This window comes from Pelobates fuscus, chromosome 11 (assembly GCF_036172605.1).
Source record: "Pelobates fuscus isolate aPelFus1 chromosome 11, aPelFus1.pri, whole genome shotgun sequence".
NCBI classification, from domain to species: Eukaryota; Metazoa; Chordata; class Amphibia; order Anura; family Pelobatidae; genus Pelobates; species Pelobates fuscus.
Window position 1 is genome coordinate 41,091,477 of NC_086327.1, and position 27,760 is coordinate 41,119,236.

The window sequence follows — 27,760 nt, forward strand, 5'->3', positions numbered from 1 at the left end:
AAGCGATGTGTCGTCTCTGTCTTTGGGGGAATGGGATTGTATGCTGACTGCCAAGAGTGTAAGCCGATGTCTGCTTTTCTTGTTCAGCTGTTCCAGTGTTCGTGTGTCTCCAGTCGGGAGAATGGTGTTTGCAGTAGCTGCCTGTGCATCTGGAAAGGGGATTATCGCCTAAACTGGGTTTTACCCTCTTGTAAGTGAAACGGTCCGTTACAATAACTATTCCCCTACTCACTTACTTGCCACACAATATACACTTTGCAATTTACTCTTCTGGGAGGCAGTCAAAGTAATGCCAAACTTTGCTTCAGTGAGATCTATTAGCCTCAAACCTTCGCCTTATGGCTGATCAATGTGCAGGTGGATTTTCATCTTTGGAAGTAATCTCAACACTAGCCCCTACACTTAGTTGACTAATGTAATTGGGAAGGAAGGTGGTGTTATTAATAATAATAATCTTACTGGGTGAGCAATTTCTGGTGAAGCAAGACTGTACAACACGACAAAAACAAGCGCTCTCCATGATGGGGGGGGGAGTTTTATTCTGAGTACCAACAATTAACAGCACAGTGGGAATAGGCAAAAATAACTCCTCGAAACAAGACTCTATGTTGGTGACCTAGGCTCACGCCAGGATCAATTAAAAAAAAGTCTTACAATCTCCTGTTCAAAGTTGTTTCAAGTATCTCTGGCAGTAGCTGCTAGCTAAATATAGCAGAAAGGTAAACCTAGTCTCACACTAGAATCAACAATGATGCTAGGCCTAAGCTAGGCAAGATGACCTTTATTTCCCTAACACCACACTACCCAATAGAAAGATTTTCTTTTCTCTAAACAATTAAAAAAAAAAAAAAAACTTGTATCAACTGTAAATTGGTAAGCTATTCTCATACTAGGATCAATGACAAAATGCCTGGCAATCTTCTATCTCCCACTTAAAGTGCTTTCAAGTGCTACTGGCAATAGCTGCTGGCTAGATACAACAGGACGTTAAACCTAGTCTTGCACTAGAATCAATGACCCAGGATCTCCCACTCCAAGACAGGCAGAGCAAGAGTAAACACACAAGATCACTGCTGATCCATCTCCACTAGAAGCTGAAGACAAGGTTTCGCAAAGAATCCTGCGTAGAAGCACAGTTGTTTTATTGCTCTTCCTTTTGACCCCACTTAATAATCAATTTTTTTTTATTTGCTACCTCTCGATTGAACGGGTGATCCACCAACCATAATTGGGTAGACTTTTTGTTCATCATGAAAAACTAAGTTACTTATTTGCCCCCACCCAAAAAACAAACAAACAAACAGCCTCTACTTCTTTTCATACCATTTTTTTTATGGAGTAAAAAATGGCAGTCAGAATCAAGAACCAAACCGATAATGATTGGGCTTGTGCAAGTCCTGCCATGTAGCAGCTTGGAAAATGGAAGTTCTGTCAAGCACAAGATCTACCCAAATTCAACTGATTTGCAGTTCCATCCAAAATGAATCTCCAAGTCTAGTTGCGACTTATATATCCACACCCAATGACTAGCATGTGATTCAAAAATGTAAACACTTTTCCATACATGACATTCTGGGATTGAGCCACATACTCTGTCTGAACACACATTTTGCACCCACTCTTTTTAAAATCTAGGAAACAAGCTTAAAGGAACACTATTGCATTAGGAATATTTGTATTCCTAATGCTATAGTCTTCTCTGCCTATGTAAGTGTCCCCAATGTAGGTGTAGCGGAGCGCTAGTCCTGACCAGGACTCTCCTTCGCTGGATCACCAATAACTGGAACTCAGGAACAAGATACTGCAACGTGAATAGCCCTCCTCGTCCCCAGTAACTGGATGACACACAGTTCTGGGAGTACAACTGATTTATTCTGCTTAAACACAGCCTTTTATGCACAGACCCCCAGCACGGGGTCTCCATACAAAATATACATAAGCTGCTGTTTTCTCTCTCCGCTTCCTAATCTGAGATCATAAGTCTCAGTGATCTCAGCCAATCCGATGCTTGGAAGTTAGTGCACATGCACTAGGAGACTCATTTGATCTATAACAGATTTTAACTTAGTTATAGCTGAAGAAGCAACTCTAGGGGCTCTTCTCCTGATAGCCACTAGAGGTGTGTTACCCCTGCAGTAAAAACATTGCCATTTGTGCAAAATGTCAATATTTTCAGTTGCTGGGTTAAAAACACAGGGGCATGGCACCCAGAGCACTGCATTGAAATGAAGTGGTCTTGGTACCTCTACTGTCCTTTTAAGCTAAGTTTACTATTTATTTAATGAGATAGTGTTTCTGATTAATGGGTCCTCATTAAACACTAGCTATTGGTGTAAGTAGTTTGTATTTTGAATATTTTTTAATTTGACACAATAATTTGTTGTACCACCAAGTACCTATATTTTCCTTTAAGATATTTCAGGAATATGTAGATAAATGAATGTACTCTCTGCTTCTTCACACAGTTGGTGGTGGGGATCATTCAGGCCGCTGACTTACCAGCGTTGGACATTGGTGGCACTTCCGATCCATATGTCAAAGTATTCCTTATGCCAGACAAAAAGAAGAAGTATGAGACCAAAGTGCACCGCAAAACTCTAAACCCTACCTTCAACGAGCAATTCACTTTTAAGGTGAGAAGTTAAATAAACCTGATTTTGAACATTTATGGGTCCACAATGAACGTACGTGTAATGCCAGAAATGAGAGGCTATGCCATTGACGATCTTTGGCACCTGAATTCTTGGGCCGGTACTAAGTGTGTGAATCATAGGATAGTAGTTGTTATAGAGGGTCAGGACCTGTATATTGCTGCATCCAAAGACATCGTGCAATGACATAAATATTCCTTATTATCCCTTATTAACATTATTCTTAAATTCGGATATGTTTTAGATAGGTAATGAGCTACAAGGTTTATGGAGATAAACATTAATTATTACTGTAAATGAATTTAATGTCAAATGCATCTCACTTCATTAGCACCAAAATGACAAAAACATATAACAAAAAAGCTTGAAATGATTATATGAATTATTTTTATGAATATTAAATATTGTATCTATGAAAGTAAAATAGCAGGGGTCAATGTTAACATTAGACTAGTGTTGCGAAATGAAGTCTTGGATATTACGTATTATTTTGGGGGAGTCTTACAATAATTGCTATCATGCTAAATGTTGCTCATCTAATTCTTCCTACTTTATATGTTCCATAGATTCCTTATGCAGAGCTTGGTGGGAAGACATTAGTGATGTCAGTGTATGATTTTGATCGATTCTCTAAGCACGATGCTATTGGGGAGGCCCGCGTTCATATGAACACTGTGGACCTGGCTCATGTCATAGAGGAATGGCAAGACTTACAATCAGCTGAGAAAGAGGAGGTAAACAAATGGTCTTTATTTCTATAGAATTGTCTTTTGTTAGCCAGAGATATTGTGCTAGAAATTATAACAAGGGTATTACGCTGTCATTGATCAAAATCTGAGTTTTTAATAAAGCACAATATAGAAGTTAAGGCAATTTACAAGCTTCATTTCTCATAAAGAGTTAAATAATATCTCATAAATAGTTTATTAAGAACAAGAAGAAATATATCATAAAGACTTTATTTATAATAATAAGCAATCATTTTCAGTTAAACTGAAATGCTGTGCCCTTGTCTTTTCTTTTAGTTCTGTGGGTTGCATATAGAAGGAGGTATTACAGTTAGCAAGTGATATAAAAATGAACTGTATGTCCCCTAAAGGGACACTAAAAGCACCAAAACATCTTTAGCTTAATGAAGCAGTTTTGGTGTATAGATCATGCCCCTGCAGTCTCTGTCATTTAGGAGGCGAATCACTTTTGTTTCTGTTTATTCAGCCCTAACCACACATACCCTGGTTGTAACTCACACAGTCTGAATAAAACAAAATGGTTTATTTGTCAATCAGATGATAAGTTGTTTTAGAAGTTTTTATCTCCTGCTCTGTAAATTGAACTTTAATCACACACAGGAGACTCTTGCAGGATCTAGAAGGCGATTAAAAGAGCACATTCTAAATTAAACAGAATGTGTAATAAAGGGTGTTTAAATATTAGATATTTATTTTAAAGAAGTGTTTAGGAGGGTTGTGCAAGTCACATGCAGGAAGCTGTGAATAGGGCTGTATAAACAAAGTGATTTGACTCCTAAATGGCAGAGAATTGAGCAGTGAGACTGCAGAAACATGATCTGCACACATTAAGCAAAAGTTGTTCTGGTGTCTATTCTGTACCTTTAAAATGCCTGGGCTGGCTGCAGCTATGTAATTTGCCTTATGGCAATGAAGCACTTGAGTTAAAAGCGAAATTGTGTCACAGTAGAGTTATCTAAGTACTTACAAAATATGGTATAAAGAAAGGCTAATTATTGGTGGCTTTACCATGTCAGTGCTACATTTACTGATCTTCTTTCAAGTTGCTATAAATTTGAGAATACATAGAACTCCTTTGGAAATACTATAGCAGGGGTTGGTAACCTATAGGTGGTACTGTCTCCCCTAAGTCTCTTGGAGTGCAGGCCCTATTTATTATAACTAACAAGGATTGAAGATTACGAAAAAAAATATCAAATTTTTTGTTAGTATTAATACAAACGTGATATATTCATTTATACGTGTGGTATTTTGTGTGCACAGTGTACGTGTGGAATGTTTGCAGTGGTGTGGCGATGAGGGTGTACTTTTTATTGTGGCTATGGTGGGAAAAAAGCCCCACAGTTTTGGCCCACATATATTGATACATCCACAGTGAAAGGCTTTATAAGTGATAACTCCTACTCCATTATCAAATATTATACATTGATAGCATCATTCAAAACCAGCCTGGAATCATGACAGTTTATCCCTAGAAGTAACTGTGTTGGCATACCTATTCGTGTTACATAGCCTTTGATTAAATAAACTTTCTAAATGATTTAATACTGTTAGAATAACTTTACAAATGATTTAACTGCAGAATACACTATTAAAATCTATAGGAATTTTTGTGGATAAATCATTTGGAAAGGTTTTTTAATAATATTGACTCGTTTGGAAGCCTTATTAAATCGAGGCCATGTTGTACACTTTGGTATATTTTTCCTTCCAACATATTGTATAGTTAAGTAAACTAGCTTAAGGAATAGTATATTTTGCTGTGTTATATTTACACCTATCAGATCACCAACTCGTATCATTTGCTCTCAACAGCCCCTTATCCCATCATTCTCAACCTAACCCCCCTCAACAAAGAAGAAATCTGAATTATATTGACCTCCAGCAGCTATCAGCTAATTTTGATTCCCAACCTCTATCCATCATTACTTTCTCCTGTCCCTCACTGGCCATCTTCTCATATAACACTACCCTCACCTCTGCCCTGGATGCTGCAGCCCCACTCCAAACATGCACCTTGAGGAGAACACGCCCCAACCGTTGCATACTAAATCAACACGTTACCTGCAGAGTTGCTCCAGTTCTGCTGAATGCTGCTGGATGAAATCACGCACCCAGTCGGACTTCCTCCACTACATATTCATGTTCATACAGCACAGCCCTTGCCCTTCCCAAAGTAATCTTTTCCTCCCTCATTAGCTCATGCTCCCGCAATCTCAGGTGTCTTTTTAATACCTTTAACTCTTTTCTTTGCCCTGCTGTTGCTATCCCCCAAACTAACCTTACAGCCGATAGCTTTGCATGCTACTTTACTGACAAGATTGAACAGCTAAGGAAAGAATTATCACCACCTTGCCCCTCTATTTCTCAACCACACACGGATCATGCCTTTCCTACCATTCGGACTTTTTCCCAGGCTACTAAACAAGAGGTGGCTGCACTTCTCCTTCCCTCTCACCCTACCACTTGCCTGCTTGATCCTGTCCTGTCTCACCTTATCAGATCTCTCTCCTCTTGTCTTGCGCCTTCCTTAACACACATCTTTAACTGATCTCTCTCTTCTGGTGTTGTCCCTGCTGCCCTCAAACATGCTACTGTAGTACCTATCTTAAAAAAAAACATCTATTGACCCATCCTACCCTTCTAACTATCGTCCCATATCCCTGTTCCCTTTTTTCTGAAAGCTTCTGGAAAGACTGGTCCTCAATTCCAACTCTCTCCTTGACCCTCTTCAGTCCACCCCCACCACACTGCTGAGACTGCTCTTATTAAAGTCACTAACTACCTAATCATAACTAAATCCAAAGGGAAATACTCCATACTAATTCTTCTTGACCTCTCTGCTGCCTTTGACACTGTTTACCATGTTCTCCTTCTCCAAACTCTTCAATCACTTGGTCTCTGTGACACTGTCCTCTCTTGGTTTTCCTCCTATCTCTCCCAACGCTCATTCAGTGTCTCTTTTTCTAATGATACTTCCTCCCTTTGTCCAGTATTGGAATTCCCCAAGGCTCTGTACTGGGTCCCCTTCTATTTTCTCTTTATCCTGCCTCTCTTGGCAAACTTATTACCTCATTTGGATTCCAATACCACCTGTACACTGATGACACTCAGATATACCTCTCCTCACCGGACCTCTCCCCTGCCGTCCTGCAACGTGTCACTGCTTGCCTTTCTTCCATCTCTGACTGGATGTCCTCCTGCTTTTTGAAACTCAGTCTCTCTAAAATTGAACTCCTTGTCTTTCCTCCTCCTAATACTGATCCTCCTCCTTCACTTTCCCTTCAAGTTAGTGGTACCCATATCAGTCCATCCTTGCAAGCGCGCTGTCTTGGCGTTATACTTGATTTTGGCCTCACATTTGAGCCTCACATCCAGTCTGTTACCAAATTCTGTAGATTCCACCTTAAAAACATAGCCCTCATCTGCCCCTTTCTTACACAAGATGCTATTAAGGAGCTTGTCCGTGCTCTAGTAAGCTCTTGCATGGATTGTTGTAACTCTCTCCTAATAGGTCTTCCCACAAATCATATTGTCGCGCTACAATCTGTAATGAATGCTGCAGCTAGACTGATTTTCCTCTCCTGTCGTTCCTCTCACACCTCTCCCCTCTGTCAGTCCTTACATTGGCTTCCTGTATCCTATAGGCAGGGCCGGCGCTACCTGTTAGGCGGACTAGGCAGCCGCCTAGGGCGCCCCTTGGGAAGGGGCGCCGCCAGGAGCACCGGCCCCCCTCATGCTGCAGCCGCCCGAGCGCTCTGTAGAGAGCCTCAGGCGGCTGCAGCTTTGCCCGGGCTGGTGCGTCCATGAGGGCGCACCGCCCGGGCGCAGCATGAGGAGAGGGGCTGACAGGAGGGAAGCGCTCAGCACTCCCTCCTGTCACTCCCTCACTGTAGCGTGGCCGATCCCTGTATGGTCCACAGGTACAGGGAGCATCTGTCTCACTGAGTGTGCACTTCCTTTTAGTTCGGCCGGGTACAGGAAACAAAAGCTCCCTGTACCCGCGGATCATACAGGGCTTGGCCACGCTACAATAGAGGTGGGGGGGGATTGACAGGGAGGGAGGGGGAGAAAGAGAGTGACAAGGGAGGGAGGGGGAGAAAGAGAGTGACAAGGGAGGGGGAGAAAGAGAGTGACAAGGGAAGGAGGGAGGGAGGGAGGGAAGGGGAGAAAGAGAGTGACAAGGGAGGGAGAGAAAGAGAGTGACAAGGGAGGGAGGGAGGGAGGGAGGGATGGGGAGAAAGAGAGTGACAAGGGAGGGAGGGGGAGAAATAGAGTGACAAGGGAGGGAGGGGGAGAAAGAGAGTGACAAGGGAGGGGGAGAAAGAGAGTGACAAGGGAGGGAGGGGGAGAAAGAGAGTGACAAGGGAGGGAGGGAGGGAAGGAGGGAAGGGGAGAAAGAGAGTGACAAGGGAGGGAGGGAGGGGGAGAAAGAGAAGTGACAAGGGAGGGAGGGAGGGGGAGAAAGAGAGTGACAAGGGAGGGAGGGAGGGGGAGAAAGAGAGTGACAAGGGAGGGGGAGAAAGAGAGTGACAAGGGAGGGAGGGAGGGGGAGAAAGAGAGTGACAAGGGAGGGGGAGAAAGAGAGTGACAAGGGAGGGAGGGAGGGGGAGAAAGAGAGTGACAAGGGAGGGAGGGAGGGGAGAAAGAGAGTGACAAGGGAGGGAGGGAGGGGAGAAAGAGAGTGACAAGGGAGGGAGGGAGGGAGGGGAGAACGAGAGTGACAAGGGAGGGAGGGGGAGAAAGAGAGTGACAAGGGAGGGAGGGAGAGAAAGAGAGTGACAAGTTAGGGAGGGAGGGGGAGAAAGAGTGACAAGGGAGGGAGGGGGAGAAAGAGAGTGACAAGGTAGGGAGGGAGGGGGAGAAAGAGAGTGACAAGGGAGGGAGGGAGGGGGAGAAAGAGATTGACATGGGAGGGAGGGGGAGAAAGAGAGTGACAAGGTAGGGAGGGAGGGGGAGAAAGAGAGTGACAAGGGAGGGAGGGAGGGGGAGAAAGAGAGTGACAAGGGAGGGAGGGAGGGAGGGAGAGAAAGAGAGTGACAAGGGAGGTAGGGGGGGAGAGAAAGAGAGTGACAAGGGAGGTAGGGGGAGAAAGAGAGTGACAAGGGAGGGAGGGGGAGAAAGAGAGTGACAAGGGAGGGAGGGGGAGAAAGAGAGTGACAAGGGAGGGGGAGAAAGAGAGTGACAAGGGAGGGAGAGGGAGAAAGAGAGTGACAGGGGAGGGGGAGAAAGAGAGTGACGAGGGAGGGAGGTAGGGAGGGGGAGAAAGAGAGTGACAAGGGAGGGAGGGAGGGAGGGGGAGAAAGAAAGTGACAAGGGAGGGGGAGAAAGAGAGTGACAAGGGAGGGAGGGAGGGGGAGAAAGAGAGTGACAAGGGAGGGGGAGAAAGAGAGTGACAAGGGAGGGGGAGAAAGAGAGTGACAAGGGAGGGAGGGGGAGAAAGAGAGTGACAAGGGAGGGAGGGAGGGAGAGAAAGAGAGTGACAAGGTAGGGAGGGAGGGGGAGAAAGAGTGACAAGGGAGGGAGGGAGGGGTAGAAAGAGAGTGACAAGGTAGGGAGGGAGGGGGAGAAAGAGAGTGACAAGGGAGGTTGGGAGGGGGAGAAAGAGAGTGACAAGGGAGGGAGGGGGAGAAAGAGAGTGACAAGGTAGGGAGGGAGGGGGAGAAAGAGAGTGACAAGGGAGGGAGGGAGGGGGAGAAAGAGAGTGTCCCCAAGGCTCTGTACTGGGTCCCCTTCTATTTTCTCTTTATACTGCCTCTCTTGGCAAACTTATTACGTCATTTGGATTCCAATACCACCTGTACGCTGATGACACTCAGATATACCTCTCCTCTCCGGACCTCTCCCCTGCCGTCCTGCAACGTGTCACTGCTTGCCTTTCTTCCATCTCTGACTGGATGTCCTCCTGCTTTTTGAAACTCAGTCTCTCTAAAACTGAACTCCTTGTCTTTCCTCCTCCTAATACTGATCCTCCTCCTTCACTTTCCCTTCAAGTTAGTGGTACCCATATCAGTCCATTCTTGCAAGCATGCTGTCTTGGCGTTATACTTGATTTTGGCCTCACATTTGAGCCTCACATCCAGTCTGTTACCAAATCCTGTAGATTCCTCCTTAAAAACATAGCCCTCATCTGCCCCTTTCTTACACAAGATGCTACTAAGGAGCTTGTCCATGCTCTAGTAAGCTCTTGCATGGATTATTGTAACTCTCTCCTAATAGGTCTTCCCACAAGTCGTATTGTCGCGCTACAGTCTGTAATGAATGCTGCAGCTAGACTGATTTTCCTCTCCTGTCGTTCCTCTCACACCTCTCCCCTCTGTCAGTCCTTACATTGGCTTCCTGTATCCTATAGGCAGGGCTGGCACTACCTGTTAGGCGGACTAGGCAGCCGCCTAGGGCGCCCATTGAGGAAGGGGCGCCGCCAGGAGCGCCGGCCCCCCTCATTCTGCAGCCGCCCGAGTGCTCTGTAGAGAGCCTCAGGCGGCTGCAGCTTTGCCCGGGCTGGTGCGTCCATGAGGGCGCACCGCCCGGGCGCAGCATGAGGAGAGGGGCTGACAGGAGGGAAGTGCTCAGCACTCCCTCCTGTCACTCCCTCACTGTAGCGTGGCCGATCCCTGTATGGTCCGCAGGTACAGGGAGCATCTGTCTCACTGAGTGTGCACTTCCTTTTAGTTCGGCCAGGTACAGGAAACAAAAGCTCCCTGTACCCACGGATCATACAGGGCTTGGCCACGCTACAATAGAGGTGGGGGGGATTGACAGGGAGGGAGGGGGAGAAAGAGAGTGACAAGGGAGGGAGGGATGGGGATAAAGAGAGTGACAAGGGAGGGAGGTAGGGGGAGAAAGAGAGTGACAAGGGAGGGAGGGGGAGAAAGAGAGTGACAAGGGAGGGAGGGGGAGAAAGAGAGTGACAAGGGAGGGGGAGAAAGAGAGTGACAAGGGAGGGAGGGAGGGGGAGAAAGAGAGTGACAAGGGAGGGGGAGAAAGAGAGTGACAAGGGAGGGGGAGAAAGAGAGTGACAAGGGAGGGGGAGAAAGAGAGTGACAAGGGAGGGGGAGAAAGAGAGTGACGAGGGAGGGAGGGAGGGAGGGAGGGAGAGAAAGAGAGTTACAAGGGAGGGAGGGAGGGGGAGAAAGAGAGTGACAAGGGAGGGAGGGAGGGAGAGAAAGAGAGTGACAAGGGAGGGAGGGAGAGAAAGAGAGTGACAAGGGAGGGAGGGAGGGAGAGAAAGAGAGTGACAAGGGAGGGAGGGAGGGAGAGAAAGAGAGTGACAAGGGAGGGAGGGAGGGAGAGAAAGAGAGTGACAAGGGAGGGGGAGAAAGAGAGTGACAAGGGAGGGAGGGGGAGAAAGAGAGTGACAAGGGAGGGAGGGAGGGAGAGAAAGAGAGTGACAAGGTAGGCAGGGAGGGGGAGAAAGAGAGTGACAAGGGAGGGAGGGAGAGGGAGAAAGATAGTGACAAGGGAGGGAGGGAGGGAGGGGGAGAAAGAGAGTGACAAGGGAGGGAGGGAGGGAAGGGGAGAAAGAGAGTGACAAGGTAGGGAGGGAGGGGGAGAGAGTGACAAGGGAGGGAGGGGGAGAAAGAGAGTGACTAGGGAGGGAGGGAGAGAAAGAGAGTGACAAGGGAGGGAGGGAGAGAAAGAGAGTGACAAGGGAGGGAGGGAGGGGGAGAAAGAGAGTGACAAGGGAGGGGGGGGAGAAAGAGAGTGACAAGAGAGGGGGAGAAAGAGAGTGACAAGGGAAGAGAGTGACAAGGGAGGGGGAGAAAGAGAGTGACAAGGGAGGGAGGGGGAGAAAGAGAGTGACAAGGGAGGGTGGGGGAGAAAGAGAGTGACAAGGGAGGGTGGGGGAGAAAGAGAGTGACAAGGGAGGCAGACTGAGAAAGAGAGTGACAAGGGAGGCAGACTGAGAAAGAGAGTGACAAGAGAGGGAGGGAGGGGAAGAAAGAGAGTGACAAGGGAGGGGGAGAAAGAGAGTGACAAGGGAGGGGGAGAAAGAGAGTGACAAGGGAGGGGGAGAAAGAGAGTGACAAGGGAGGGAGGGGGAGAAAGAGAGTGACAAGGGAGGAGGGAAGGGGAGAAAGAGAGTGACGAGGGAGGGAGGGAGGGAGGGGGAGAAAGAGAGTGACGAGGGAGGGAGGGAGGGAGGGGGAGAAAGAGAGTGACGAGGGAGGGAGGGAGGGAGGGAGGGAGGGGGAGAAAGAGAGTGACGAGGGAGGGAGGGAGGGAGGGAGGGAGGGAGGGGGAGAAAGAGAGTGACAAGGGAGGGAGGGAGGGAGGGAGGGGGAGAAAGAGAGTGACAAGGGAGGGAGGGAGGGAGGGAGGGAGGGGGAGAAAGAGAGTGACAAGGGAGGGGGAGAAAGAGAGTGACAAGGGAGGGGGAGAAAGAGAGTGACAAGGGAGGGAGGGGGAGAAAGAGAGTGACAAGGGAGGGAGAATGGAGGGAGGGAGGGGGAGAAAGAGAGTGACAAGGGAGGGGGAGAAAGAGAGTGACAAGGGAGGGAGGGAGGGGGAGAAAGAGAGTGACAAGGGAGGGGGAGAAAGAGAGTGACAAGGGAGGGGGAGAAAGAGAGTGACAAGGGAGGGAGGGGGAGAAAGAGAGTGACAAGGGAGGGAGAAGGGAGGGAGGGAGGGGGAGAAAGAGAGTGACAAGGGAGGGAGGGGGAGAAAGAGAGTGACAAGGGAGGGGGAGAAAGAGAGTGACAAGGGAGGGGGAGAAAGAGAGTGACAAGGGAGGGAGGGGGAGAAAGAGAGTGACAAGGGAGGGAGGGAGGAAAGGGGAGAAAGAGAGTGACAAGGGAGGGAGGGAGGAAAGGGGAGAAAGAGAGTGACGAGGGAGGGAGGGAGGGGGAGAAAGAGAGTGACAAGGAGTGTCCCTTGCTCTCTCCTTAAGGGCAGCACTATGTTCTCTCCTCCAGCTCTGCTTCACTCCACCTTATTTGATTGCTGCCTCCTGTCCTGTCGTGTTTTACGCCCCATCTCCTGTAGACTGTAAGCTCGTTTGAGCAGGGCCCTCTTCAACCTATTCAGGGGAGGGCTGGCAGCCTTAGGCCTGGGGGGCAAAACCAGTCAAGTGGCCCATTGCGCCACCAAATCAGTTCACCATCCATGCCCACCTTTTTCTGGTTTTATAACGGATATTGATGTAATGCTAATCAGTAGCTCTTTGCCATACCCGCTCCTTCACGGCTCTGACTTTCAATGTTGTCAGAGCACAGGCTGAGAATCTCTGAGCATGTGCTCTGACTCAGTAACTGAGCGCCGGAACCACGAGGGAGAGGATATGATCTGACTGCACCTACTGCTGGTGCGCACCAGTGGACCACCAGCGAATCGTTTAAATTAAATATGCTGGTGTACCCAACTTGTGAGCTGTGTTGGCCGCCGGGCGCCTCTGTGGTCATGGCACCCTGCGTGACCGCACAGCTTGCCCACCCCAACGGCTGGCCCTGCTGACACACACTGATGTTACTACTTAGACATCCCTCAATATTAATACAGAGATAAGAGTAAACACAAATAAACTGTGGAAACTAGAGCTGATCCCCCCCAAATTTATAAAGGTTTGCTTAGAGGATTTATTCAAGATTAAATCATGCCTCCTCCTCTCTCCCCCATGCGCTGTTCTGTAGGCTGGGAGGAAATGAAGAGTAATCACAGTCTCCCAGCACAACGCCACCTGTGGCTGCATGGGGAACAGCTGCTTAATGTAATGCTTGCAGGACGGCCAGCTGCCGCAGAACCTCTTTGTTTCCGTCTCTGCAAAGGGCTCCAGGCACTGCTTGTTGTGAGTGTGAGCCACTGTAAATTAGGGGCAGAGGGCACTTGCACTGCGGTCAAGACGGGTCTGGGCAGGAGGAGAGTGCAGTGCAATCAGTGCACTCCCCTCCTGTGGGTCACCAGTAGACTGGTGCACCTGCCCAGGATCAGAGCCGGTGCAAGGATTTTTGCCGCCCTAGACAAAATATTAATTTGCCGCCCCCCCCCCCCCATGTGACATCACAATGCCCCACCCGTATGATCTGCCATATGAACTAACGCCAGTGCTGCACACAGTGTGTGTTTACATTAAAAAGCCTGCAGGGACCAGCTATAGACACCAGAACCACTTCATTAAGCTATAGTGTCCCTTTAATGTGAGGTAAATTATAGATTAGTGTCACTAATAATATACTAGATTGCCTACTTACAATTAGATGAGGATGATGATGGGCTGCAGTTTGGCTCCACTGGTCTGGTGTAGAACAGGACCTCTGGAGGCTGTTTGCAACTGTGGTCACAAAATTCAACGTTCTGGGAGAATTGGAAGCAGCTCCATTTTTTGGGGGCCTCTTACACAGCTCAAGGTCTGGGCTCCAGTGCCTGACGGTGAGTATGCCCATAAGGCCCACTCATAAGTCCACTTGTATGTTCCACCCACCCATGAGCTCGCTCACAGGGAGTGGAGTGTGTAGGGGATGTGTTATGTGTTATCTAATATGTGTGCTTATGGTATGTAGTGTATAGGGATACCAGTTTGTGCAGGTGATGCAGTGTGTTTGTGTGTAGTGGAAGCAGTGTGTATTTGTGTATAAGGGATGTATTATGTGTTTCTGGTTGTGTGTGAGGGATGCATTGTGTGAATCTGTGTTTGTATGCATAAGGGATGCAAGGTGTGTGTCTGTATGTGTGTGCATTGAGTGTAAGAGATGCATTGTGTTTCTGTGTGTATGTAAGAAAAACAGTGTGTGTGTTTGCATGTGTGTGTAAGGGTTTGCATTGTATGTTTCTGTGTATGTGTGCAAATGATGCATTGTCTTTGTGTGTAAGGGTTGCATTGTGTGTGTGTGTAATGGATGCATTGTGTGTTTCTCTGTGTGTAAGGGAAGCATGTTCTGTTTCTGTGTATGTATAGGGATGCATTGTGTGTTTCTGTGTATGTATAGGGATGCATTGTGTTTCTGTGTATGTATAGGGATGCATTGTGTGTGTGTGTGTGTGTGTGCGCGTAGTGTTAAAGAGCTCCCTGTCTTGCCCCCTGTCCTATAGAGCTGTCCCTTCTGTCCCTTAGAGCTCTCCTCTGCCCCTTAGTGGTCTCTCCTCTCCCCCACCCTCCCCTAGCGGTCTCTTCTCACACTCACCCACCCTCCCTGTGCTCTTCTCATCCCCCCTCCACCCTCCCTGTGTTCTTCTCACTCCTCCCTCTGTGTGTTCTCACCCCCGTGTTCTTCTTACCCCCCCTCCTCCCTGTGTTCTTCTTACTCCCCCCCTTGTTCTTCTTACCCCTTCTTCTTATTACTCCCCCTTCTTCTTACCCTCCTCCTTCTTCTTACCCCTTCCTTCTTCTTCTTACCCCCCTTCTTCTTCTTACCCCCTTCTTCTTCTTACCCCCTTCTTCTTCTTACCCCCCTTCTTCTTTTTACTCCCCCCTCTTCTTCTTACTCCCCCCTCTTCTTCTTACTCCCCCCCTTGTTCTTCTTACCCCCTTCTTCTTATTACTCCCCCTTCTTCTTACCCTCCTTCTTCTTCTTACCCTCCTTCTTCTTCTTACCCTCCTTCTTCTTCTTACCCCTTCCTTCTTCTTCTTCTTACCCCCCTTCTTCTTCTTACCCCTTCTTCTTCTTACTCCCCCCTCTTCTTCTTACTCCCCCTTCTTCTTCTTACTCCCCTCTTCTTCTTACTCCCCTTCTTCTTCTTACCCCCCTCTTCTTCTTACCCCCTTCTTCTAATTACTCCCCACTCTTGTTCTTACTCCCCCCTTCTTCTTCTTACCCCCCTCTTCTTCTTACTCCCCTTCTTCTTCTTACCCCCCTCTTCTTCTTACCCCCTTCTTCTAATTACTCCCCACTCTTGTTCTTACTCCCCCCTTCTTCTTCTTACCCCCCTCTTTTTCTTATCTCCCCTTCTTCTTACTCCCCCCTCTTATTATCCCCCTCCCCTCTTCTTACTCTCTCTCTTCCCTCTTCTTACTCCCCCCGCCCCTCTTACTCCCCCCTCCCCTCTTCTTACTCCCCCCTCCCCTCTTCTTACTCCCCCCTTCTTCTTACTCTCCCCCTCCCCTTTTCTTACTCTCCCCCCTCCCCTCTTTTTTACTCTCCCCCCTCCCCTTTTCTTACTCTCCCCCCTCCCCTCTTTTTACTCTCCCCCCTCCCCTCTTTTTACTCTCCCCCCTTCCCTCTTTTTACTCTCCCCCCCCTCTTTATACTCTCCCCCCTCCCCTCTTTTTACTCTCCCCCCTCCCCTCTTTTTACTCTTCCCCCCTCCCCTCTTCTTACTCTCCCCCTTCTTCTTACTCTCCCCCCCTTCCCTCTTTTTACTCTCCCCCCCCTCTTTATACTCTCCCCCCCTCCCCTCTTTTTACTCTCCCCCCCTCCCCTCTTTTTACTCTCCCCCCCCCCCTCTTTTTACTCTCCCCCCCTCCCCTCTTCTTACTCTCCCCCCCCCTTCTTACCCCCTCCCCTGTAGGTGGCCGAGCTGCACTCCGGTCCGCGGTCCCGGCCGGAGTGACAGGAAGGTGCTCAGTGTGCACCTTCCTGTCAGTCCGGCCGGGTACAGGAAACAGAAACTCCTGTTCCGCGCGGAACAGGGGTTTCTGTTTCCTGTACCCGGCCGGACTGACAGGAAGTGCACACTCAGTGCACTTTCCTATCACTCCGGCCGGGACCGCGGACCGGAGACCAGCTCGGCCACCTACAAGGGAGGGGAGGGAGGGGAGAATCTGTTCTGCAGCCGCCTGAGCGCTCTTTACAGAGCGCTCAGCGGCTGCAGCATTTAAAGGGCCGGCCCGCCGCGGCCGGTCCTAAAAGAATTTCGGGCGGCCTGGGGGGCAATTGCCTCCCTGCCCCCCGGCCCAGCCCGCCCCTGAACCTATTGTTCCTATAAGTTTTTGTAATTGTCTCATTTATTGTTAAATCTCCCTCTTTGATAATTTTGTAAAGTGCTATGGAATATGCTGGCGCTTTATAAATACCAGTAATAATAATAATAATAATATGAATCTCAATTCCATTATAACATGAAGTAAAATGTATTGTTCTCTAGAGCAGCAGTTCCCAAATCATGTGTGTATGTGAGTGTGTGTATGGGCATGAGTGTGCGTGTGTCAGGGTGTGCATCTGTGAGTGTATATATATATATGTCAGTGTGCTTCTGTGTCTGTGCGTGCACACACATCTGTGTATGTATATCTGTGTGTCAGGGTGTGTCTTTTTATGTCAGTGTGTATCTGTGTCATGGTGTGGGCATGTATCAATGTTTGTGTGTGTCAGGGTGCATGTGTGTATGTGTCGGTGTGTATCTATGTGTGTGTATGTGTCGGTGTCTATATTAATTTGTGTGTATGTGTCAGTGTATTCATTTGTATCTGTATGTTAATGTGCATGAATATCTGTGTAAGTATGTATATATGTATGTGCATACATCTAAGCAGTCAAACACCAGCACAAGATACAAACACACTGCTGCAATCTAACACAAATATTACATACAAACACACCCCTGCATTCAAATAAAAAAATATACAAACACGACCCTTCACTCAAACACAAATACTTCACACAAATGTACATCCACATTTAAAAGTGAACATTACTTTCAGACACACCCCTGCAATCAAACGCAAACATCACATACAAACACACCCCTGTATTAAAACACAATAAATGTATGCAAGCACCCCTTCAAACACCAACACTGTACATTACACTATAGCGCCAGTAAATGCTGCAGCGCTGTACAGATATTCAACCTAGAAATTTTGACTTGGGGTGCCTTGGAAAAATACTGAAATATTAAGGGGCGCCTTGAACCTAAACAGTTTGGGAACCACTGCTCTAGTCTAGAGTATAATATTAACCATTTGCATCAATGGTTAAATCTGTTTTTTCAAGCTCTTTTTCTAAAGTATGAAGTAGACTAATGATTAAAATAAATAACCTGGTTAAGTTATCCTGGTAAGCACTGTCAACATATTACCATTTAAATATATTTTTCTTCAGCCGTAGACGATTGTCTCAACACTTTATCTGAGTCTCTACCGGGGTATTTCATTTTATTGGTTTAAATAAAATAGCACTCCATCTTAGCTCGCCATGCAACAGGCCTTATCTCAGTGCAGTGTAGTTGATGTCAGCCATCTTAATTGTTTCAAGGTCAATGGCATGTTTGCCTAATGGAATTAAAATGCTCAGTAGCACTACTTTTGTTAAAATGTATTACATAAATATTTCCCGGTGCATGCTGGTACATGCATTTCATTCATTTACAGGATCCCCAGTGGCTTGTGATGACTTATTTACCTTTAAATTAATAGGCTCCCTGCAGATTGTGGTATCTTTAGCCTTTTTTTCCCCCTGCCATGACATTCATTTTTCTACAAATCAATCGCTGCATTATGAGCATTTTCATTTTTAATCACCAATTACGCGCTGCTTGCTGATTTGTGTGGCTGGTTCACTTGCATTCCTGGGAAGTGTAATGAAAGCTTAGAGACTCTGTGAAAATCTGGAAACTGAGCAGTCCATGTGCTCACCTAGGGTTCCGTTATATACCCATTTAGGGCTAATTATGAAATATAAAAAAAAAAAAAACATGCTGCTCCGTTCATTTGTAATCCTTATTAATTCTGTAATTTAGCAGGTCTGCGGCAAATTCTGAGACATTTTGCGAGCGATTTATTTCTTTTCAATGTATTACAGTTTTAATGAGATTTGAGTGGAGTGCTGAATTGCTGCTTGATAAAGTTTTATTTTACAGGTGTATATGTGTATGCTGATTGTTTATATTTTACAAAAAGTTTTTTTTTTTTTTCCATAAGTATTCTTTGATACAAATAATAACTGAAAAGTTGAGGATTTTTTACTATTAACTCTTTACCACCAATTTCTTTGTGTTAAAAATATAAAAAGAAAACGAAAACCTATGACTAACGCTTTAGTTCTCCTGTCCTTATATGTCTTTAGATCCCGCCCCACCACGTCTCTTCCTGTCACAATGTCATGGAGGAGACATGACCTCCAGTTGTCCTCATAGAGAAGCTCTGGCAAAGAAATTCCTTCCTCAGCTGGATGAGGACCAACCCTGGGCTCATAGGTGTGCGCACGGGCTGTGCTGGGTGTGCCTAGGCACAGCCTAGTGCAAACACAGCCTAATGCACTTGCCGTCAGAGAGATCAAAAGATTTCCCTTACCTGCGGCCCTGCTCCCTCTCAGTGAGGCTGTGATAGAAAGCGGGGATGTGGCATTAAAAGTTCTGTTTTTGCCAGTCCCAGAAGAACAGTCAGTTCCATACTGCTCAGCCAGACAGCCACACTGTAAAGCAGATGTGTGATAAGGAAAGTACAACAAAAAGAGAGGGAGACTATAGAGAACATTTAAGGCATTGGGGAGGACAATATCGAGAGAGGGACAGGGAGTGTAAGGAAGAGGTAAGATGGGGAAAGTTAAATGTTTGGGGGGAGAATATGAAGAGAGGGACAGAAGGTGGGGGAAGAATATAGAAAGAGACATAAGTTGGGGAAGAATATGGAGAGAGGGACAGAAGTTGGAGAGAGAACAGGAAGAGAGGCACAAAAGGTGGGGAGATTATGGAGAGAGAAAGACATAAAATGGAGGAGAAAATAAAGAGAGAGGGAGAAGGTGTGGGGATAGAGAGAAGATATATTAAGCCAAAGGTGTGGGGAGCAAAATATGAGAAGAGGGACACAATATGGGTGTGGGGGGGTGAATAGAGAGAAGAGCAAAGGAGGTGTTTGTAAAGATCACCGGAGAAAAGGCTAGGGGAGAAATCCAAGGGGTAGTTGGAAAGAAGTTCACAAATAGGGACTAGGGATGTGCATGGGCAAAAACATTAGCAAATTCGGACCAATGGCATTCAGTTCGGTTCGGCACTTCCGAAATTCGGAACTTCGGTAATTTGGGACTTTGACAATTCGGAACTTTGGCAATTCGGACATTCGTTAGCATACCTCTCTTGTTTTGCCACTTTTCAGAAATCCGAAGCACTTTGCCACCACAACCACTTACACATCTGTAGGGCTCCTTAATCCTAACCCCTTACCCTAACCCTAACCCCCACAACCACTTACACATATATAGGGCTCCCAGTGCCCGGACTGCTACCACAACCACTTACACATCTGTAGGGCTCCCTAACCTCTAGCCATAACCACCACAACCACTTACACATCTATAGGGCTCCCAGTGCCCAGACTTCCACCACAACCACTTGCACATCTATAGGGCTCCCAGTGCCAGGAATTAGCTTATTGGTCACGATTCCTGTCATCATTCACTTAATTTTCCCTCCCTTTCTTGTTTTGACACTTTTCAGAATTCCGAAGCACTTCGACACTTTGGAAATTTGCCAATTCGGTTTGGTTCGAAAAGTCGGCACTTCAGCATTTCGGAATTTCGGAAATTTGGCAATTCGAACTTCGGACATTCGTAAGCATCCGAATGTCCGAATTGCATGAAATTCGACAGAATGTAAATTCGGAACGAAACGAATTGCACATGTCTAATAGCGAGTAATCGGAGGGTAGGTAAATGTTCTGTAGTTTTATTGTTGTGAGCCTCTACTATGGACTTATGCATAGTCACTATTAATAAATGAGCCTCGCAGCAATAAAATGCATGCAGGTTTTTTCACTAAACTATGAATTGCAGCAAATTGATATTTAAATTGCAAAAACAATAGTAAGACTAAATTACCAGCGCTGTGGCTATAGCGAAGTTGAATTTTTTTTCCACATTTTTACCTTAAATGGTCAATTAAATTATAATTTGCCACAATTTGGAGTTTGGTGAATAACCATGACAGTAATGTGCATTGTAGATATTATTTTTTAAATACATTTTACATATATATACATATTTTTATATACACTGATCAGTTACCAATAAATATACACTGATCAACCACCACATTAAAACCATCTACCTAACATCATGTAGGTCCACCTCTTGCTGCCAGAACAGCTCTGATGCACGAGGCTAGGACTCCACAAGACCTCTGAACATGTCCTATGGTATCTGGCACCAAGACATTAGCAGCAGATCCTTTAAGTCCTGCATGTTGCGTGGTGGGCCCTCCATGGATTGGATTTTTTTGTTCCAACACATCCCACATATGATGAATCGGATTGAGTTATAGGGAATTTGGAGGCCAAAGCAACACCTTTAACGCTTTGTCATGTTCGTCAAACAATTCCTGAACAATTTTTGCAGTGTGGCAGTGTGGCAGGGTGCATTATCCTGCTGGAAAAGGCCTCTACCATCAGAAAACACCAATGCCATAAAGGAGTACACGTGGTGTGCAACAATCTCTAGGTAGGTGTTGCCTATCAAAGTAACACTTACATGAATGCCAGGAGCCAAGGTTTCCCAACAGAACATTGCCCAGAGCATAACACTGCCTCCGCCAGCCTGCCTTCGTCCCTATGTGCATTCTGCTGCCATCTCTTACCAAGGCAAAATACACACACACACCCGGCCATCCACCTGATCTAAAACAGAGAATCTTCTTCCCTTGCCTCATGGTCCCAGTTCTGATGCTCACTTCCCTATTGAGTGCGCTTTCGGTGGTGGCTCTCTGACCAGCCTGTATGCAGCCAACTGTGATGCACTATGTGTTCTGACACCTTTATATCATGGCCAGCATTATGTTTTCCAGCAATTTGAGCTACAGTAGCACTTTTGTGTGATCAGACCTTAGCTCTCCACGTGCATCAATGAACCTTGGACGCCATCAGTTTTTTCCTTGCATAAATTTTGGTAGATACTACTGATTACTGCACACTGCAAGACCTGTCATTTTGAAGATGTTCTTGACATGGGCGTCCGCAGGAATTTTTTCAGGGCATAATTGTAATGACATCCATGCTTGGTCCCTTTTTGACAGTGTCATGAAGGGGCGGAGCATAGTCACTATCACATAAAGCCAGGGTGAATAGCATTTTCACAACTATGGTGTCAGGAATACATGTTTGTATTCCTGACACTATAGTGTTCCTTTAAGCAAATTAAAGGAACATTCTGGTCATCATAACAACTTCATCTAAATGAAAATGCTATGATGCCAGGAAGCCCCTGGGTGCTCTCTTTCCTTTAAGGGGTTAAACCGTTCTCAAATGGTTTACCCCAAAGGCTTCCTCCAGCTCTAGATTTCCAGGTCGCTCAGTGGTATTCGGCTTCTAAAACTGAGTGTAAGGAAGTGCAGATTGACATCAGGCATGGGTGCTGCAGATTGGCTAGAGTGGTCAGTTGACGCTCTAAGCCAATCGCTAGTTCCCGGCTCATAAAAATGTTTTACTTTTTTATGAATGGGGAGCTACTGATTGGCTTAGAGTGCCAGCTGACCGCTCTAGCCAATCAGCGACACCCCTCCCCAGCGCCCTCTGTGCTTCCTGACACTCAGTAAATAAAAGTGAACACATTAACACTGGTATTTTTTTACCTGGGGAGATGAGAAGGTCCAAAGTTTCCCTGCCAGGCCCAGGTACCAAAGCCTTATGATGTGGTGTCCAGAATAAAGTGGAGGGTTCACTTCACTTGTCCTTCCTGCTCCAATCTCTTTTTCTTCTCCTTCATTTGACACAGTCTTCTTTTTATTCTGACACTGTCTTCTCTCCTCCTTGGCTCCTTCTGCTCTTTTACCTTTCTGCTAATTTCTGCTTATTGTGCTCCCCCTTTTGCTGCTGTCTCTTTCTGGTCCCTTTCTGCTCCTTGCAGACCCTTTCTGCTCCTTCTCCTACTTTACCTCTGTGCTCCTTGCTGTCCATTTCTGCTCCTTGCTACCCTTTCCTGCTCCTTCTCCCACTTTACCTAAGTGCTCCTTCTGATTCTTTCTGCTCTTTGCAGACCCTTCTTTCTCCTTGCAGACCCTTCCTACTCCTTGCTGCCCCTTGCAGACCCTTCCTGCTCATTTCTGTTCCTTCTCCTACTTCACCTTTGTGCTCCTTCTGTCCCTTTCTGCTCCTTCTACTTTGCCTTTGTGCTACTTTACCTTCCAGCTCCTTGCTGACCCTTCCTTCTCCTTGCTGACCCTTCTCTTCCCCCCCATGCCTCACTTCCCTGATCTGTAGGCTATCTCGCCCCCCCATGCCTCACTTCCCTGATCTGTAGGCTATCTCGCCCCCCCCATGCCTCACTTCCCTGATCTGTAGGCTATCTCGCCCCCCCCCCATGCCTCACTTCCCTGATCTGTAGACTATCTCTGCCCCCCATGCCTCACTTCCCTGATCTGTAGGCTATCTCTGCCCCCCCATGCCTCACTTCCCTGATCTGTAGGTTATCTCTGCCCCCCCATGCCTCACTTCCCTGATCTGTAGGTTATCTCTGCCCCCCCATGCCTCACTTCCCTGATCTGTAGGCTATCTCTGCCCCCCCATGCCTCACTTCCCTGATCTGCAGGCTATCTCTGCCCCCCATGCCTCACTTCCCTGATCTGCAGGCTATCTCTGCCCCCATGCCTCACTTCCCTGATCTGTAGGCTATCTCTGCCCCCCCATGCCTCACTTCCCTGATCTGTAGGCTATCTCTGCCCCCCCATGCCTCACTTCCCTGATCTGTAGGCTATCTCTGCCCCCCATGCCTCACTTCCCTGATCTGTAGGCTATCTCTGCCCCCCATGCCTCACTTCCCTGATCTGTAGGCTATCTCTGCCCCCCCCCCCCCCCCCCCAGGGCCGGACTGGCCCACCGGGATACAGGGAAATTTCCCGGTGGGCCACGGCCCATGGGGCTGGCAGGCTGTTCAAATGTGCTCTTTAGGGCTGCAAAAAGAGTGTCGGCCGCACAGGGCACCGGGCGGCCGACACAGTTGGCAGATCCCCAATGCAAAGGGAGGCCTTGGCTGTAATGTACCCGGCAGAGGCACTATGAGCAGAGCCTCTGTCGGGTGATAGAATGCAGCCGCACGGACTTGCATTCATGCTGCCTGGTGTACAGCTCAGGACAGCTCCGTGCGGCTCATTCAAGGGGAAGTGATGTCATGAGTCAAAGGGCAAGACGCGCGGAGCAGTACAGGCAGGACACTGGTTTCCTGAGTCTCCGTATCAGGTACATTATCGCTGGCTGGGAATGGGGGAAATTAGGAGAACCTGTACCTCTCTAAAGGAGTGAGTTAAGACGAGATGGGGTAATTTTCATCAGGAGAGTGATTGGGGTACTATTTATGGGGAGGGGTATATGGGTACTATTTATGGGGGGGTTGTGGTACTATTTACGGGGAGGGGGATATGGGTACTGTCTATGGGGGGGGATTGGGGTACTATTTATGGGGAGGGGGATATGGGTACTGTCTATGAGGGGGATTGGGGTACTATTTATGGGGAGGGGGATATGGGTACTGTCTATGGAGGGGATTGGGGTACTATTAATGGGGAGGGGGATATGGGTACTGTCTATGAGGGGGATTGGGGTACTATTTATGGGGAGGGGGATATGGGTACTGTCTATGGAGGGGATTGGGGTACTATTTATGGGGAGGGGTATGTGGGTACTGTATATGGGGGGATTGGGGTACTATTTATGGGGAGGGGGAAATGGGAACTATTTATGGGGAGGGGGATATGGGTACTGCCTATGGGGGGGATTGGGGTACTATTTATGGGGAGGCAGATATGAATACTATCTATGGAGGGGGTTGGGGTACTATTTATAGGGAGGAGGATATGGGTACTGTCTATGGAGGCCAGTGGGGTACTATTTATAGGGAGGAGGATATGGGTACTGTCTATGGAGGCCAGCGGGGTACTATTTATTGGGAGATGCATATGGATACTCTCTATGGGGGGGATTGGGGTACTGTCTATGGGGGGGGATTGGGGTACTATTTATGGGGAGGGGATATAGGTACTCTCTATGGGGAGGTTAGTTACTATCTATGAGGAGGGGGAGGAGGAACATAGGCTATTAACTATGGGGGGAGGGGAATGGACTACTGACTACAGAGGGCAGAGAATACGCAGTCCATTCTACTCCCCTATTGCACCTATGGAAGTAGAATGGACTACAAGCTATGGGGCAGTAATGGGCTACTAGCTATTGGAGTTGGGAATGGGTTATAGACCGTGAGGGCTACAAATTCACCACTTTTTCAGATCGTGCCCACCATACACAAAAAAAACCTGTATTCACAAACACACATTAACCCACTACACATGTACGCCCCTTTACGCACCTTACCCTCCACACACATCCATGCATTCACACACATATGCCCCTACATTCAAACACATTGACCTGCCTTAAATATATGCACCTGTATCCACACAAATTACATACATACACACATAAAACTATCAATATAAATATGCCCCTGCATACACACAAACTGAAATTGAGCACATATTTGAGTAAATACTTTTTTTTTTTTCTTAAAAAGCAAATACTGTGTACAAGCATTTGAGGTAGCTGGTAACTCAAGGAGCAAAGTTTTAAACCCCTACTTAACATTACCTCCCAACATTCCCCTGCACTCTACTATCCTGCTCCACTTATTTATAAACATAGAATATATATATATATATATATATATATATATATATATAATGTACATGTAGATTGGATTAGCCGTATTAATCCAGTAGACAAGATGCCAAAATACTAATGTAGTATGTAATAATACCTTTTTTATTGGACTAACAAAAATATTTCAAAGACTTTTTAGAGAGTTTACCTCTCTTCCACAAGTGTAAAACAATACTGATCAATATGATAAAAATTTGACACTTTAAGGGACACTGTAGGCCCCCAGACCACTTTAGCTCATAAAAGTGGTCTGGGACCCATGTCCCTTATCCCTACAGTGGTAATTATTGCAGTTTCTGAGAAACTGCAATAATTAATTTGTAGGGTTAACTCCTCCTCTAGTGGCTGTCTACCAGACAGCCACTAGAGAGACTTTTGTAATTAAAACGGACCTTTGGTCTGTTATCTGGTGCTGGACGTCCTCACACTCCGTATGGAAAAGCATTGAATAATTAGGTCTCCCCCGCCGGCTGATGGGGACACACACACTTACTACATGGCACAATGACTTATGGGGCTGGCATACATTTTTTCCAGGGCTGCTTTGTATCCCCAGTCCAGCCCTGCCCACCCCCCCCCCCCCCATGCCTCACTTCCCTGATCTGTATACTATCTCTGCCTCCCCCCCCCCCCCCCCATCCCTCACTTACCTGATCTGAAAGCTCTCTCTGCTGGCTGCATGTGTTGCTACCCTGCGGATTCAGTCAGAGAGAAGCAGGGATAAGATGCAGCTTCCTATCCCTGTCTCTCTCCATACACAGTGCCACCTACTGGCCGGCGCCAGTATTCCACTGTATTTTCAATCTCGCACGAAAATTTGCAGAACAAGCTGAAAAATGCAGGGGGGGGGGGGGTGCAAGTGCCCCCTCTTGCCCCCCCCCCCCCCCCCCCCTGTGGACGCCCATGGTTCTTAACCAGCTTACTGCTTCCAACACATGAAATTCAAGTACTGATTGTTCACTTGCTGCCTAATATATGATGGATGCACCTTGATGGGGGCCATTGTAATAATATAAGCAATGTTATACACTTCACCTGCCAGTGGTTTTAATGTACCCTTTTCCCTATATTGGTTACTTTTTCTCACTTGATCTTTAAACTAAATAGCAGGAAAATGCATAATTTATATTATGTATACATTTTGCAGAACACTGACTCATTTTCATGTCCTTTTGGTTCATAGTTACATAGTTACATAGTTACATAGCTGAAAAGAGACTTGCGTCCATCAAGTTCAGCCTTCCTCACATATGTTTTTTGCTGTTGATCCAAAAGAAGGCAAAAAAAAAAACAGTTTGAAGCACTTCCAATTTTGCAACAAGCTAGGAAAAAAATTCCTTCTTGACCCCAGAATGGCAGTCAGATTTATCCTTGGATCAAGCAGTTATTACCCTACATTGAAAGATTATATCCTTGAATATTCTGTTTTTGCAAGTATGCATCTAGTAGCTGTTTGAACATCTGTATGGACTCTGATAAAACCACTTCTTCAGGCAGAGAATTCCACATCCTGATTGTTCTTACTGTAAAAAAACCTTTCCTTTGCCTTAGACGAAATCTTCTTTCTTCTTTTTCTCGAATATTTTGCATGAATGATATTTGAATGAGCCAAACTGCAACATCGACGACTACTGAACTACCCAAAGCAGATTTTATTTTCGAACTAAGTGGTTCGACCAAACTACATTTTTCCACAGTGCACAAGTCTACTAAACAGCAGCTTATTCTATTGTTGAAGAGTGAGAGACACCTACTGTCCTCTAATATGACTGGCTAGTATATAAAAAATACACTTACATCTAGTAAATGAACTAGTATATTAAAAAAAAAATCACTAACAGCTAGGTGTATTATAATGTATTCAATGTGCATTTATTTATCAGTCACATGTAAACATCACATGGTGAACAACTACATGTTCACAGACAATGCATAACTGTTTTACACCCAGCAGCATTACTGAAGAAAATCTATATGATATCTGCATCAGTAATAAATGGTAAAAAGAAATGTTTTTCATTTTTAGTTAGCCGGTAACTGGATGATTTTTTTTTCGGTATTGCTAATGTGTAACTTGTGGAGTGTATAGTCATAGCCCTGTTTAATATATTGAAACTGACTGTCAAATTCCCAATAACAAGCATGCTCTTCTAGGAAGACTAACGTATACAGTGTCTTCACTAGAACGTTCGTGCATTTACACTGTTCAATGCTTTGTTATTATTATTATTATTATCATTATTATTATTATTATTGGAATTTCTTATAGCGACAACCAATTCCACAGAGCTTTACAATATTATGAAAGGGGGGGGACATTTACAATAAATGAGACAATTACACAGTGACAAAGGAACAATAGGTAGATGAGGGCCATGCTCAAACGAGCTTACAGTCTAGAGAAGGTGGGGTACAAATACACAAGAGGGCAGCAAGGGTGACAGCCACCACACAAGTAGCATAACTGGAGGAGAGAGTGGAGTGTTGCTCTTTAGGAGAGCAAGAGACAGATATGGATAGGTATTGAAAAGTTACTCTGGGAGTCCATAAGCATTTCTGAACAGATGTGTTTTGAGGGACTTTTTAAACAAATGAAGACTAGGGAAGAGTCTGAAGGGGGTAGGCAGGCTGTTCCAAAGGAAGGGAGCCACCCGCGAAAAGTCCTGCAAGTGCGAGTTAGCAGTAAGGCTGCGAGCAGCGGACAGGAGAAGGACTCCAGAAGAGCGGAGAGACCGAGAAGGGGCATATCTATAAATCAGTGAAGAAATGTAAGAGGGGCTAGAGTTGGTTAGAGCTTTATAGCTAAGGGTTAGTATTTTGAATTGACACCTATATGATACAGGAAGCCAGTGTAA

At 46.4% G+C, this 27,760-nt stretch overlaps 1 protein-coding gene across 1 annotated transcript in view; it reads left to right on the plus strand.

Moving 5' to 3' along the window:
• LOC134577726 (synaptotagmin-1-like) overlaps nucleotides 1-27,760 on the plus strand; it is a 245,650-nt gene that overhangs the window by 194,091 nt on the left and 23,799 nt on the right. Inside the window, exons 5-6 of the mRNA XM_063436596.1 lie at nucleotides 2,466-2,633; nucleotides 3,218-3,385. Coding sequence (XP_063292666.1) covers nucleotides 2,466-2,633; nucleotides 3,218-3,385 — 336 coding nt within the window. The remainder of the gene's footprint in view (nucleotides 1-2,465; nucleotides 2,634-3,217; nucleotides 3,386-27,760) is intronic.